Genomic DNA, 15,671 nt, shown 5'->3' on the forward strand with positions numbered 1-15,671 from the left:
AGAAAAGAGAGAGAAGACGAGCCCTGCACATGCGCAGTGGTCCCCGTGCTGCCCCAGACGGGATAACCACTACCTGTGCTAGGGCTTGAGATGGGAGGCAATCCTATTGGCTCCCTCCAGCCTTTCTTTTTTTTTTTTTTTTTTTAAATTAATTAATTATTTTTGGCTGTGTTGGGTCTTTGTTGCTGCGCACATGCTTTCTCTAGTTGTTGAGAGCAGGGGCTACTTTTTGTTGCCGTGAGCAGGTTTCTCACTGACGTGGCTTCTCTTGTTGTGGAGCACGGGCTCTAGGAGCACTGGCTCAGTAGTTGTGGCTCACGGCCTCTAGAGTGCAGGCTCAGTAGTTGTGGCGCACGGGCTTATTTGCTCTGTGGCATGTGGGATCTTCCCGGACCAGGGCTCGAACCCGTGTCCCCTGCATTGGCAGGCGGATTCTTAACCACCGTGCAACCAGGGAAGCCCTCCAGCCCTTCTTTGCAGCACCTTTCCCAGGCTCCCTGTGGCATGACTGGGTTCTGGCCAGTGGAATGCCCGTGGAAGTGACGCCATTCCCACATGGCCCACAAAAGCTCCCAAGATAGTCTTTCTCTCTCTCTTAGCTTGTGTGCCATGTGGTTGTCAAAGCCCTGGGCTGCCTTGGGGGCCACACCTTGAAGAGGATGGAGCCTCTAACATCCTTAATGACTACATGGGGCAGAGCACCCCCTTCCCCACTACCATTAGACTTTATGAGAGAAGAATGAACTCCCACGGAATTAAGCTGCTGAGATCTCAGGCTCTACCTGCAACAGGATGTAGCATTCCCCAACCAATGTGTCAGACATGGGAAGGGAGAAAGACAGCAGATGCCACCACATACAACCTACAACCTTGCTGGTCGCTCCATCAGTCTGATCGGAACAAGCACATTTAACATCTCCTGCTCTAGGATAGTAACAGTCACCACCTAGTGAGTGTGCTCATGGGCCAGACACTGCTTTCTCTTCATGAATTCATTTGTTCCTTGTAACAATGCGAAAGGCAGTGCTATGATAACACCCATTCTGCAGATGCACTTCTGAGGTGGGTGGTTGGGATGCTAAGTATGTGCCCAAGGTCATGTAGTGATAACCTCTGGTAGGAGGGCAGAGGCAAGATCTGAATCCAGACTGCCTGTCTGTAGCCCACACACTCCAAACTACACCAAGCCCGCCAAAGACTCAAGCCCCGGTCCTCGGCTGTGAGGGGCTTAAGCTGAGTTGGGAAGACATGGTGTGTACTTGGGAGTATGGATTTGGGCTCATGGAAAAGAATTTTTCTGGCCCTAAGGTTGCTTGCTAACTGCAGATATGATGATCCCACAGTTGTAGGAGGAGGTAGGGAGTAAAGGAAGATGGGATTAATACAACAGGGACAGACCCCTGATAACCTTAGGAGTTTGATGAAATAATGTGTAAGTTTGGGAACTCTGTATGAATCAACACATTCCCAAAATTTCCTTCCCACTCTGTGTACCATCCTACACCCTCCTCTTTAGCTTTGTGATTTCAGGTCTGTCCCAAGAGTTGAACACAGAAGAGGGTCTGTCTCATTCCAGCCCCTAGAATGGTGCTAGGCATACAGTAGGTGCTCAATAAGTATTTGTGGAATGAATTGATAAGGAGAAACAGCTGGCTGGAACTTGGCAGCAAGAGCCTGTCCACTTGGAGCTTCAAATTATTGAATGCTATGGGCAGTGGAACCCTCAAGGGGCCATCTGGTCCATGCCTTGCTTCCACTGAGGACTGCCTGCCAATCATCCCCTCTCTCCTTTCCTTAAAGACGTAATATATGGCAGCAGGGCTGATTGAGACCTTGAGAGACCATGTAGCCCTGTGGATCTCAAACTTGGATCCATACAGGATTTTAGTTTATGGGATACTGATGCCTGGACCTGCTCTTGGAAAGATTCTGATTTAGTTGGTCTGGGCTGTCGCCAGGTATCAGAAGTTTTAGTAGCTCCCTGGGTACTTTTAATGTGCAGCTGAGGTTTAGAACTAGGGATCTAATACAATCCCTTCGTTTTATAGACCAAGCGTCAGAGAGGGGAAGGGGGGGGTGCCCAGGATTACTCAGCCAGTTCGTGGCAGGGATGAGCCCCAAATCCAGTGAGCTCTCTTCTCTGCTTCAAAGGCCTCCCCATCATCTCTTCTGAAAATGCATTTTTCGATCTCCCGGTTTTTGTGGCCGAAAGTTCTTCCCAAGGTGAGGAACTTTAAGCCTTTCCTTGATCTGCCCAGAGTGGATTTAGCTTTAATACAGAGTTTCAGTGCAGCCCCCAACGCAGCTTCACCTAGGTCCTCCTTCCTGCTCTGTGAGGTCCTCCCTTTATGACCACTTGCAGGTTCTTCCGTTTCTGGGGGAGGTCTCCCTGTATGCCTCTCCGGGAGGGTCTGCTCCACTAGCCTCCGCTGCCCAGCTCCTTTCTGGCCTTCTTTCCTCCTGCCTTTAACCCACTCATTCTTCTCCAGGTCAAAGTCCTCGCCAGAGCGTTCCCCCCACCCCCAGTCCCAACCTGTCACCAGCAAGACCTGGCAGAGAGTGAGTTTGGCCTCCTTCTTTTGCATTTCTCCTCCTTGGTGACTCCCCTCCAGCTCTGCAAAGGGAGAGCTGGCCCCAGAAAACCAACTCTGTCTCCCTCCCAACTGGCAAACAGCTAACTTGAGTCATGGCCCTGGAACACACATAATGGCTCTCATTTGTTAAAAAAACAAAACAAACAAACAAAAAACCCCCCACCAGCAGCCAAAAACACACACTGACAGAGGCTTTGCTGAAAGATGATACAAAGTAGATAAACTGTTCCTTAATCAGCAGCTTAGTAAATACTCCCTTCCTAGGGGAGCCTGTCTGAGACTATTTTGAGCAGCCTGGAGAGTTTTTAACCCTTATTAGCCCCAACTCAAAATGGACCCACTGGAATTTTTACAGGCAGCTATTAAGCACAAGTAGAACTTTCAGTGCATTATTGCAAACACTGTTACTAATTCTCCCAAGCCCTCCCGAGCAGAGGAGGCTGCTTGGTTCCTGTCTTCCGGGGGTGGAATCACTGCTCTCTCATTCCTGACAATTTCTCCACCTCCCAGCCAGGCCCCTGGGCTCTCCAGGTCACCCTCTGCTGAGTTGTAGAACTTGGCCGATGGTTTCTCTTTCGAGCATGTTACAGCCAACAGTATCCTGTGGGTAAGGAGCTCACACACAACACTGAGACGCCTGATGATGTATGGGAAGGCTGAGCACAGTGCCTCTGAACCCAGCAGGGGCTCCCCACACAGCTAACTTATCATCTGCCAGTGGCTTCCTCCTGCAGCGTCTTATTTAATCCTACCACAACTCTTGCAAGGTGGGTATCATTGGACCAGTTTTCAGAAGAGGAAATGGGCTCAGGTTTCATGGCTCAGCCAAGTCCGCACATCGTTCTTTGCATGGACTGTGCTTGGAAACACTTCTGGATCACGTTGGTGATTATTTTCCTGAAGACAAGGGACTTAGAGACACCACAGGAATATCTCCAAAGGCAGAGAATCATGGCCAATAATGGAGAGGAAGGAAGAGAAGGCAGGGTAAAAAAATCACCTAGTCCAGAGGGGACATTGTACACCAGACAGGGCCTGTAGACGTGTTTTAATTGGCCTGCACGCTCTTTTATGATGTAATTTGTTGCCAGTATTTGAAAAACCAGAACATTTCCCCAAAAGATCCAGACTTCTAAGTTTGTCTTGAAAACCTGTAACCACTTGGCCAACGATTGGTGGAAGCAGACTAGGGCCTCCCTCCTCTTTAGAGAGGGCAGTGGTCTCCAGCGTGCCAGGGTCCCCACTCTGCCAGCTTCACCTGTTTCTGTTACCTGCATGACCTCTGTTGACAATTGAGTTTATGGCCCCTGACTTATTTCCTCCTACCCCCTTCCTATAAGAAAAGCAGGACCCTGCGAGGTGACAAGATCAAATTCGAAGGCAAACGGGATGACCTAAGAAAACCACTCCCCTTCCCTATGCTGCAGTTTCCTCATCTATAAGATGGAAATATTGATAGCGCTTGTCTTGGCTCGGGCTGATGTAACAAAATACCACAGATTGGATAGCTTAAACAACAGACATTTATTTGCTTACAGATGTGGAGGCTGGAAAGTCCATGATCAAGGTGCCGGTAAATTTGGTTTCTGGTGAGAGCTCTCTTCCTGGCTTGTAGACGGCCACCTTCTTGCTATGTCCTCATGTGGCCTTTCCTCACTGCATGTGCTCGGGGAAAGGGCAAGCTATCTGGTGTCTCTTCTTATAAGGACACTAACCCTATTGGGTCAGGGCCCTACCCTATGACCTCATTTAACCTGAATTCTTTCCTTGGGGTCCCCATCTCCAAATATAGCCACACTGTGGGGTTAGGGCTTCAACATACAAATCGGGACAGGGGGACACAATTCAGTCCACAATGGCGCCCATTTCCTAGGGTTGCTGTGTGAGGCTGGACTGAGTCCATGCAGGAAGAGCACTCAGTGTCTGGCACGTCATATGTTCTCAGTAAATGTTAGCAGTAACGTGTGATGATAACATTCAGAGTGTGGACTTCCTCTTAAGCTTTTCGTAGCGCTTCCTCTACCGAAAGAGATGTTTGTCATGCGTACCCGCCTGCTCCCCAAACAGCTGTTGTTTTTGATAAGGTCGAGGAAAATGTTAAAATTAAAAAAGGAACACATGTTGGCACATTTCTAATGCTGACTCTTTCCTCAAATTGGACATTCAGGGAGCATCCAGGGAGACTGTCAACAAGAGGCCCCTTGGTCCTCTCCTCAGGGAAGGTTGAACACCTCCCTACGTAACTTGGGCTCACATTCCCTATTCAGTATCCCCCGGAAGACAGTCAGCCTCTGAATGTTCTTAGCTCGTGGTCTGGATACACGAATGCCTTGTTTTCCCTCCTGTGTTAAGTGCTCGTTCCATCTTATCTGTCTTTCCCTTTCATCTCCAGGTATGTAAGAGTCCCTGGAAGGCACTGGGCCTGCGCCCATGCCCTGAAGATCAAGGTGTACTAGTCATCTTTGTTTGCCCCCCAGCCCACTTTCTGCTCTGCTCTCTGTGCAGGAGGCCACCCTCGGTGGACTGGGCTCCTGTCTCCTGCCCTCACCTGCTCAGGCCTCAGGCAGGTAACAGCTTCTGGGTTCCGCACCATCCCTGGTGGTCCCCTTCATCCCGCCTATGCCTCTGTCAACAAGGCCTTCAAAAAATATCTTTCACTTAAACCTTTTTTGAGAGTCCCACCTGTTTTGTGCTTGACTCCTGACTCATATAGAAGGAAACTGATCTGTACATAGATTTTTTTTTTTTTTTTTGCGGTATGCGGGCCTCTCACTGTTGTGGCCTCTCCCGTTGTGGAGCACAGGCTCCGGACGTGCAGGCTCAGTGGCCGTGGCTCACGGGCCCAGCCGCTCTGCGGCACGTGGGATCTTCCCAGACCGGGGCACGAACCTTTGTCCCCTGCATCGGCAGGCGGACTCTCAACCACTGTGCCGCCAGGGAAGCCCTGTACATAGATTTTAACGGGACAGTAGAGAGATCTGAACCCAGAAAAACTTCTCAGTGGCTGGGGTGATGGGTCACACACTCATCCTGCTCAGGGATGACTGTCCTACTCCAATTTCCATGAATATTCCAAATACACATTCTGTTGCAGTCACCAAATACCTAGAGATGGCTACCTGCCTCAGCCGGGATGTTGCAGGCAGAGCTAAGCTTGGTAGATGGCGTGCCCTTCATATCACATGGGTTCCTGGACCTTCAGAAACTCTCAACTGTAGCTCCTATATGGACCCCAATCATATGTCTCCATAGCAACTGCCTTAGGTCTCATTCATCAGACGGGGCAGGCCTGGGTCACTGTGTTCCCATTTTCCTTTGGGAAACAGATGCTATCTTGTTAACTTGCTTCATTTTAGTCTTCCTAAAGTGCCAGAGAGCCAAAAGGGGAGCTTCCTCACGTAACCCCAGCTGTCCCAAGGCATCTGAGCAACGGCTCCTCTCTGCGTGAATCTCAGGAAGCCCACAAAGGCCAAATACAAGTTTTTGCGAGATGGTTGCTATTAGAGACTGAATTTTTGTGTCCCTCCAAAATTCATATGTTAAATCCTAATCCCCAATGCAGTGGTATTAGGAGATGGGACCTCTGGGCATTGAGGATGGAGTCTTCATGAATGGGATTAGTGTCCTTGTAAAAGAGGCCCTGGAGAGCTCCCTTGTCCCTTCCACCAAGTGAGGACACAGTGAGAAGCCGGCTGTGTATGAACCAGGAAGTGGGTCCTCACCAGAGCCTCGAATCTGCCAGCACCTTGATCTTGGACTTCCCAGCCTCTGGAACTGTGAGAAATTAATGTTCGCTGTTTATGTCCTGCAGTCTATGGTCTTTTTGTGAAGGGGCGAGCACAGAGCCTCTGACTGCAGTGTCCGGAAGAGACACCAGGTTTCTCCTCTGACGGCTGCCACTGTAAATTTACAGCAGATGATCCTCTTCCTCTCTGGACAAAAAGTAGCTGTAATCCAAGAAAGTCTTAAATTTCTGCTCCCTCTAGCCAAATGTCCTCAAAGCACCTTAGCACTCTAAACCTGGCAGGGAGGACCATTGTCCAGGGCCCGTTGCTGCCAGTGGGTCATTCCAGTGTGGTTCTTTCCCTGGCGGCTCCCCTGGTCTTAGTAATTTTGTTTCTAATTCTCCTCTGTGCTCCCCCTTCTCTGGCCTCCCCTCTCCAGGGGATAGGTTAGAAAAATTAATGAACCTGAAATTCAAGGGACTTCCCTAGGAGGCAAAAGTTTGAAGCATCAGGACAGTAAAACTTTTTGATCATAAAGACGCCTGGGACTTATCTGTGATGAGCATTTACATCCATGCTCTTCTTACTATTAAAAAAAAAAAAGAGTTGGATTAAGAGAATCTAGTTCTTTTATTTATTTATTTATTTATTTATTTATTTATTTATTTATTTATTTTGGCTGCATCGGGTCTTAGTTGTGCATGCGGGACCTTTTGTCGTGGCATGTGGGCTTCTCTCTAGTTGTGGCGTGCGGGTTTTCTCTCTAGTTGTGGCACGTGGGCTCCAGGGCGCGGGCTCCAGAGCATGTGGGCTCTGTAGTTTGCGGCACCCAGGCTCTCTAGTTGTGGTGCGTGGGGGCTCAGTTGCCCAGCAGCATGTGGGATCTTCGTTCCCCGACCAGGGATCGAACCTGCGTTCCCTGCATTGGAAGTCGGATTCTTTACCACTGGACCACCAGGGAAGTCCTTAATTTCTAGTTCTGACACTCACTAATTGTATCACCTAATGCAAGTTACCTAACCTATTAAACCTCAGTTACTTCCTTTGTAAAATGAAAATAATAATACCTGCCTCACAGGGCTAGTAAAATAGACAGTTATTATGTTTTCAGGGATTATTCAGTCTGCCCCCCTGTTTTAACCTTTTACTTTGAAATACTTTCAAAGTCACAGAACAGTGGTAAGAATAAAAATAGTGCAAAAAATATCCACATACTCTTTACCCAGATTTATCAACCGTTAACATTTTACCTTATTTCTTTTATCATTTTCTCTTCTCTGTACACACACACACACACACACAGTGGGGTGTTTTTCTGAACAACTTGAGAGTAAGTTACACATATAATGGCCCTTTGCCCTGTATACCTCAATGTATATTTTCTAAGAAAAGGAATCAGGATATTCTCTCACATCACAGTAGTACAGTTATTAACTTCTGTAAAGTTAACATAGACACAATACTTTTACCTAATTGAACACCTAGATTCCAATTTTGTCAATTGACCCAATAATATCACTTACACCATTTTTTCCCCTATAGGTCAAGATCTAGTTTATAATCAGATATCACATTTAGTCATCATTCTTTTTTCTTTCTTTTGGCCGTGCAGCATGTGGGATGTTAATTCCCCGACCAGGGATCGAACCCGTGCCCCTTGCAGTGGAAGCATGGAGACTTAACCACTGGACCACCAGGGAAGTCCCAATCATCATGGTTTTTTAGTCTTCCTTAATCTGGAACATTTCCACAGATTGTCTTTTATTACACTGACAGTTTTAAACATAATTTTTTTTTTTTTTTTTTTTGCAATACGCGGGCCTCTCACTGTTGTGGCCTCTCCCGTTGTGGAGCACAGGCTCCAGATGCGCAGGCTCAGCGGCCATGGCTCACGGGCCCAGCCGCTCCGCGGCATGTGGGATCCTCCCGGACCGGGGCACGAACCCGTGTCCCCTGCATCGGCAGGCGGACTCTCAACCACTGCGCCACCAGGGAAGCCCCAGAATGATGATTTTCTAACTGTAGTACTCCTTTCATATTTATATTCTTCTCTAAGCAAGTCTTCCCTTTCTCCCCCACTTACTTATCTATTTATAATCAATATAGACTCATGGATTCCTATTTTTCCAGTGCTTTGTATTTCATTATTGTAGTTAATTTTTTTGTGCTCAGATTGTCCCAGATTTGACTAATGGGAGCCCCTTCAAGCCAGCTTCCAAGGTGTAAGGTCCAATGTAAATTTACCTGCCACCAGGTGGCTATATGGCTTCGTTGAGGAATGCTGCTATATTGAGGGCTCAGCAACAGTCTTTTCTGTTGGCCAGTTGGGCTCCTCAGCAACAGCAGTCGCTTTGGGCCAGATCTCGTTTAGGTTTGGAAAGGAGGAAGGGTCTGTGATTTTTCACTATGGTGCCTAAAGTTGGCCTTCTGCTCACAGATCTCTGTTCTGTCTGATGATACAAATCGTGCAACACTCGAATTGGCTGCTCATCTATCTCACCTCTGGCAGGGTGGCCATGGGTATCAGTCTGACTGGGATGGTTCTGGTGTATACCTATGCTCCCCATGTAATTATTACTAGGACCCTTTTAACTCTTAAAAGTGGCTCAATTTAGACAACAAATTCTATGGATACCCTCCCCCTAGGAACACCATGACTTATTATCCAAACACCAGGAGTCCCTGCAGATATAGTCACCCTGATCTTCCCTCCTCCTTGCTGTCCATTGTGGTAAGTATTCCACCTTGTCCTTTATGATTAAGTGCTTTGCAATTCTGTGATTTTTATCATCTCCATGGAAAGTATGGAGCTCAGTTCCAGCTTTCTCCCTCCCATCGACCCTGGACTACAAGGATAGCCACTACCAGGTGCTCAAAAAACCTCCTTGCTAGTACGCTCTTTATTGCTTTAGCGAAGGGAGCGTCCTCTGGGCTGGCCCAGGGAACTAGTCAGGTGGTGGGTTCTTGAGCCACGTATAATAAATGCTTCTAATATTCCTTCCTTCCTGAGTCTTCTGACCCGTTCCTCGACACTACACAAGGAAGTCTGGCTCTCCACTTTGCTTACTATAGGCCATCAATGAGACCAGGCCCCAAAGAGCCATCCCAGCAAACTATCGGGACAAACTCCGAGCATCCTTGCGGAAACATTAAATCTCGAGTTCTGTGTGAGTATCTCCAAGTCAGTGGATCCTCCCAGTTGAGCTTCCTGTTGAACCCCCAAATATAACATCTTCCAGATCCACTCCCACACATATTTCTACAGTTCCTGCCAGTACATGTTAGCCAAGTCCCGCAAGATCTTTGGCAGGTATGCTTTTTCTCCCTGGAAGAGGACTTTTTCCTGCCAGTGTGGGCTGTGCTGCAACTTGACTCTGGGTTTTGGCAGAGGCAGTAGTGGTGGGGCTGGGTCTCGAGAAGAAGCAGCAGCCATGGAGAAGGGGACCTGGTTTGGGCAGGAACATTCAGGGGATCTGAAGGGTCAAGGTGCTCATCCACCGAGATAGGCCCATCCCAGGTCTCAGGGTTCCAGTCTTTTCCTATCAGGGCTCTGCTTTGACATGGTTGCCTATCAAGGCCATGCGTTTAGTCCTTTTTTTTTGCAGTTCTGCTACCCTGTGATCAGATCTTGGGCTTGATTTTATAAGTCTCTCCCACAGTTTCAGGAAATAAGACTTTCCCTTAAAGCCATAGCAGCTCTCTGGTTTTCAGAGCATTCCATGAGTTGGTAGTTAACTGCTCTGAGCCTGTCTTTTTCTGTTTCCAAGGTCTCTGGTACCTGTCATTAGCACTGTTTCCAAACTGACTACCACAGCCACTTGCTCTCCCAATGTCTCGCTCTCCACCCAGTTCACCCCAATTAACCAAGTGAAAGCTTGGGTGCGATCGCATATCAAAGCTATTGCCATCTCTCTTATCACCAGCAAAGGACTCTATTGATTTCAGACACCTAGGAGATACAACCCCAAAATCCATCCTGAGGACTTGCTTTTTGAACCTCTTGTGGAACCAACTGTCTTAGCTCTGTTTCTCTACAAAACGTATCTGAAGCAAAGACTAAATCTGACAGAGAAGGCAGTAAGAGTGAGCGAAAAGGGGAATGAGGTGGGCTAGGATGAGAAGACGGTGTGTTATCACGCAGGTAACTGCTTCACCACCCACCGCAAAGAGCCCTGGCAGGTTACTCAGGAGGTATGTCTGCTCAGCCATGCAGGACATCTCCAGACAGGCTGTGTTAGAAAATCATGACTCGGAACAGTCCACAGGGGGCAGGAAGGAAAGAGAGTTTATTTGCCCAGCTCCCTCTCATCTCTTGTTTCTCACTGGTCAGAATGTTCCCCAGAGGGAATTAATTCCCTCTGATTCCCCTCTGATGGCTGCTTAGAAGCCACACCCTGCAGTGTGGCGTTTTTTCCGATCCAGAAGTGGTGGAAGAGCCACAGGCTCCGGACATGTGGTCAGCCAGCCTGGCTGTGCAGCAGCCGCCTAGAGGGACCTGACTGGGCCAGTGACTGTCAGTCCTAGGTGGCTGAACTACACAGATGTGGTCGGCTGTGCAGGGAGCTGCGGAGGCAGGAGGAAGGCAAGGTCTAGCCGGTGCGATTAGGCTCATAAGGTGCGTCTGATACATCCATCAATAGGCTATTAACGTCAACAGGTGGTAGAGCTAGAAATAGGATCATCGGGTTAGGATTTTGTGTTATTTATCTTTGAGATCCCAGCGACTGGCACTTGAATCATAAGATACCCTCTGAACCCACTTTTTCTTGTTCCAAACCTTCCCACTACATGTCTCTGCTATAGCAGTTGTTATGCCAGGGAATGGACATGACCACGCTCTCAGAGGTTGGGCAGCTAGTCATCATGTGTCCCTGTTCAAGTTGCAAGTAGGCCCTGCCCCACTGTGTGCTATGTCATTCTCACGAACCATCTGAGCTATGGTTACCAAAGGGAAAGGGTGGGGGGATAAATTAGGAGTTTGGGATTAGCATATACACACCACTATATATAAAATAGGTAGCCAACAAGGACCTAGACTCAATATTTTGTCACGATCTATAAGGGAAAAGAATCTGAAAAAGAACATATATATATTTGTATATATAAATAATGTATATGTATATATATATAACTGAATCACTTTGCTGTACACCTGAAACGAATACAACATTGTAAATCAACTATAGTTCAATTAAAAAAATTAAAAACAAGCAGAAAACAACAACCAAACCCCAAAACCCATAATCTGTCTGGCCTGTGTTCACTTGAGTGTCATGTAACACAAAATACACAAAGAAATGAAGAACAGAGTTGGCTGGTCCACACAATTAGCACAATTCTCAAATGCAAAAGAATTCTGAACAAAAGGGCCCTTCTCCTTTCCAGTCCTTTCAATGGGACACTGCAGCTCACTTCACAAGGTTTCTTACCACCTCTTTGGAAAATTAGCCAAATCTCACAACTCTTTTCCTAGACCATTTCACTAGCCTCCCCACTGCACCCCATCTCCTAGGGAAAAGAGAACAGATAGTTGGGATACTGGAGATGAAAAACAAAAGCGTTTCCCTCAACTGTCAAGGAGTCCTGAGGTGCCTGGGGTGGGAAGATGAACCGATAATCCTCTCTGGTCCCTAGGATTTTGATTCAGGTAAAGCAGGAACCAGGCCCTGGTTTGACAGGGACATTGTAGTTGTTTGGATTTGGCCTGAGTCGCGACACTGGGAATCGATGCCAAGGACAGTGAAACATGCCAGACATTCTTCGATGTTCACCAACTGGTCTGATCACTTGAGCTTTGAGAACTCAGTTTTCTCCTGAGGGGTGGTTAAACCATATACTCATCCTCTGTATAGAGATCTGCATCCTGAAATCCTAGTCACCTGGGACTTGAAACCCCTGGGGAAGCAAGGAGAAGGGGACAGATTTGAGAGATGAGTGAAAAAAGAAGGGAGGAAGAATGTTCGAGATGAGAAAACAGCTCACCCTCTGAGGCATGTTTTCTCCTAATCAGGAAATGAAAACCGAGGCAATTATATATTGAGAGGATAATTCTCTTTCAATTCCCTAATGTTTTCTTCAAGTGTGCTTGTTCCACTTGAATTATTCAGATAATTTCCTGAATATTATTCTTAGGTCCATTTCCTCTGTCTATCCAGACCTAAGTTAGTCTCCTTATGGAATCTATAAAGTCCTGGGCATGGGCTCTGTCTGTAGCTGTGCAGGACTGGTCCAGAATCCAGGTCTCCTCACCCAACACCTGGCTCTCAGCTACCCTCCAGCACTCGCCTCTCACCACACCCTCCTCTGAAAGAGAAGTTCCAGGGTTAAGCATCCAGATAGAGATCTGTCATCAGCGGTCTTTGATGACCGCATTCTTTTTTTTTTTTTTGCGATCCGCGGGCCTCTCACTGTTGCGGCCTCTCCCGTTGCGGAGCACAGGCTCCGGACGCGCAGGCTCAGCGGCCATGCCTCACGGGCCCAGACGCTCCGCGGCATGTGGGATCTTCCCGGACCGCGGCACGAACCTGTGTCCCCTGCATCGGCAGGCGGACTCTCAACCACTGCGCCACCAGGGAAGCCCTGATGACTGTATTCTTAATTCGAGGTTAACTTAGCATTGCTGTCACAGCTGCTTCACTCCCCTCAAACCTGGCAGGCTGGCCTGGAGTTTAAAGAGAAAGCATATTACGGCCAGGTTCCCAAGTGTCCATAAAAGAGGAAGTCAGAAGATCACAGAATCTTAGAGCCAGAACAGGCCTTGGAGAGTGAAGGGTCTGCTCTCCTCTTTTCATAAAGCGGCTACGGCCCAGAACAGGCAAATGGCTTGTCCTGGATCACACAGCTTTGCCAAGTGATAAACCTGGACTTAGGGCCAGATCTCAGGTCAGTAGTCTGGTGCTCCTCCTCACCTTGCTCTTCTTTTAAGAAAAAAAAAAAAAGAAGAAGATGCCTTTAAGGAAAAGGTGTTTCCCTGGAGAGTGTGGGAGGGTCTCCACTTCACAGTGGCTCTGAAGCATCTCTCCACCCTCTCATAACTCAGTAGCTGTGACAGAACAGTGGGGACCTGACTGACCTCCCCGGCTTTAGTGTCGCATATCAGCTTGGTTTAAAGGCACTTTATTAATCATGACTAATGTCAGAGGATATATGGCTGTGTCCCTTCTTAGTTTTGGGGAATTTGTAATGTAGGATTAAAAAAAAAAGATTTTATATTGTGCCGTCACGTTTACATGCCTGCCCGAACCATCCATCACTGCCTGGTAGCGGCAGGTGACTGTGTGCCCAGCTTTCTTCAGGGAATGCTGTCCTATGACAAGCCCTCCTCTACCTCAGGGTTACTTCTTGGGTGGCTTTAATTCTCCTCTGCTTCCCATAGTTGCTTCCCCCGCAGTGCCGCGACCCCTGGGGAAACTCTGTCTTAAGTCCCAGGGACAAACGCTCCAGCCCCGCGGGGCTCGCAGGACAAGACAGCGATCGGATTTCGCGCTGCGGCCCAGCTCCCCCTACTCTTCACCCCTCCCGCCCGGGAACTCCGGGAGCCAATCAGAGCGTCGCGGAGCTCCGGGTTGTAGAGTCCCGCGCCCGGGACCCGCCCCTCTTTGTTGCGGTGGCCAATGGACGCAGTCGGAACATCGGCGGCTGCCCGGGTGACTCGCTTATATGTCACAGAATAACATTAGAGGATGGAACATGGAATGAGGCGACGGCCGCAGCGGCCCCAGCAGCTCCCGCCACCCCCGCCGCCCGGAGAAGCCGTGCAGCCATGAGGCCGACCGTCCAGAGGTAGGGTCCGGGAGCTGCGGTGCGCCCTTCCCGCGCCCCGCCTGCAGCCATTTCCCCGGGGTGCCTGGCGCTGGAACTCAGGGAAGGGGGCGGGTGGAACCACTGCCACTGGAGCCTGGGGGCCGGGGCCGCCCCTCGTCCGCCCAGCTTCGGGAGGGCTTTTTGGAAGAAACGCGGCCGCTTTTGCAAGCCGAGGCTGTCGCTGGGTTCTCGCGGCAGCCCCGGGCGCTCACGTGCCGGCACGTTCTGGCTCGGCTCGGCGCTCGGCCACATCTGGCGACCAAGGGACGTGTGGAGCCTTGCGGGGACCTCCTGTTCCATCCCACTGCACGAGCTGTCTTTCTTCTCCCTACCCCGTCCACTCCGCAGCCTCCACGCTCCTTGTCTTTCCCTTCTGCGGTTTAGGTAGGTGTGAAGCTTTGTGGCAAAATTCAAGTCGCCTTTCTAGGTAATGGCAGGGCTGGAAGCTCGTGTGCAATTCCCTGGTGGGTGGGGGGGCGTCCTGTCCGCTCGCGGGGGGAGCGGACAGGGAAGTGGGGACACGTCGAAGCCCCCACACCCCCGTCTTGGCCACGGCCCCCTCCTTGGTTCCTCCGGGTGTCTACTTACCCGTGGTATGTGCTGGGTCTCACTGATTTCAGGCACGGCCCGTAAGCGGAGTTCCAGCCGCCGCTGCCCCTTCGCGCGTCCTGCAGCAGCCAGAAGCATGGAGAAGGCCGGCCCCGCGGGGCGCTGATCCCCGTGCCGCGCCCGCGCGCACACGCCCCTCGCCGCCCTCCCCGCCCCTGCCCCACCATGACCGGCTCGGCGGCCGACACTCACCGCTGCCCGCACCCCAAAGGCGCCAAAGGCACCCGGTCCCGGAGCAGCCACGCGCGGCCCGTGAGCCTCGCTACTAGCGGGGGCTCTGAGGAGGAGGACAAAGACGGCGGGGTGCTGTTTCACGTTAACAAGAGCGGCTTCCCCATCGACAGCCACACCTGGGAGCGCATGTGGATGCACGTGGCCAAAGTGCACCCCAAGGGGGGAGAAATGGTGGGCGCCATCAGGAACGCCACCTTCTTAGCAAAGGTTAGTGGCTCCGAAGGAAGGGGGTGGTGTGGGCAGTGATGGGACCATTTTGCCTGTACGTAGCAATTTCCATTTTCCTGGTCCTGCTGCAGACTCCCTTCCCCTCCTCATTTTTCGCAACGGCCTCCACCCCCTTTGCTTAATTGAGATGTTTGTCTTGGACGTCTTAGAAATGGGGAAGGGAGAGAAAGGGGGCTTGCTGTCCTGGGACTGTGTGGTCGGCTTGTGCCAAGGTTTCTTTGAATCTGGAGCCAAACTCTATCATTTACTTAACTCCGTGTACATCCTGCTTCAACGAAGACTGTAGCCACCAAGTAGCACCAGTGGTGCCAAGAACGCATAGGGCCCCCTAGGGATCCTACCAGCTTATCCTCTTTGGAGTCTCCTGGTCCTCCTCTGTCCCCCCTTCGCGAATGATTTATTAGGCTATGAATGAATTTACAGCCAACCAGTCAGACTTCTCAGCGTGAATCATTCCTAGACTTTTTGCCAATTTTTT

The 15,671-nt window shown here is 49.7% G+C and overlaps 1 protein-coding gene across 1 annotated transcript in view; it reads left to right on the top strand.

Moving 5' to 3' along the window:
• The first annotated feature begins 14,008 nt into the window (after positions 1–14,008).
• The window catches only part of VASH2 (vasohibin 2), a 37,033-nt gene continuing 35,370 nt past the window's right edge, over positions 14,009–15,671 (top strand). Inside the window, exons 1-2 of the mRNA XM_060131302.1 lie at positions 14,009–14,101; positions 14,743–15,172. Of these exons, the coding sequence (XP_059987285.1) occupies positions 14,897–15,172 (276 nt within the window). The 5' untranslated portion in view covers positions 14,009–14,101; positions 14,743–14,896. The remainder of the gene's footprint in view (positions 14,102–14,742; positions 15,173–15,671) is intronic.

This window comes from Lagenorhynchus albirostris, chromosome 2 (genome assembly GCF_949774975.1).
Source record: "Lagenorhynchus albirostris chromosome 2, mLagAlb1.1, whole genome shotgun sequence".
Classification (NCBI taxonomy): Eukaryota; Metazoa; Chordata; class Mammalia; order Artiodactyla; family Delphinidae; genus Lagenorhynchus; species Lagenorhynchus albirostris.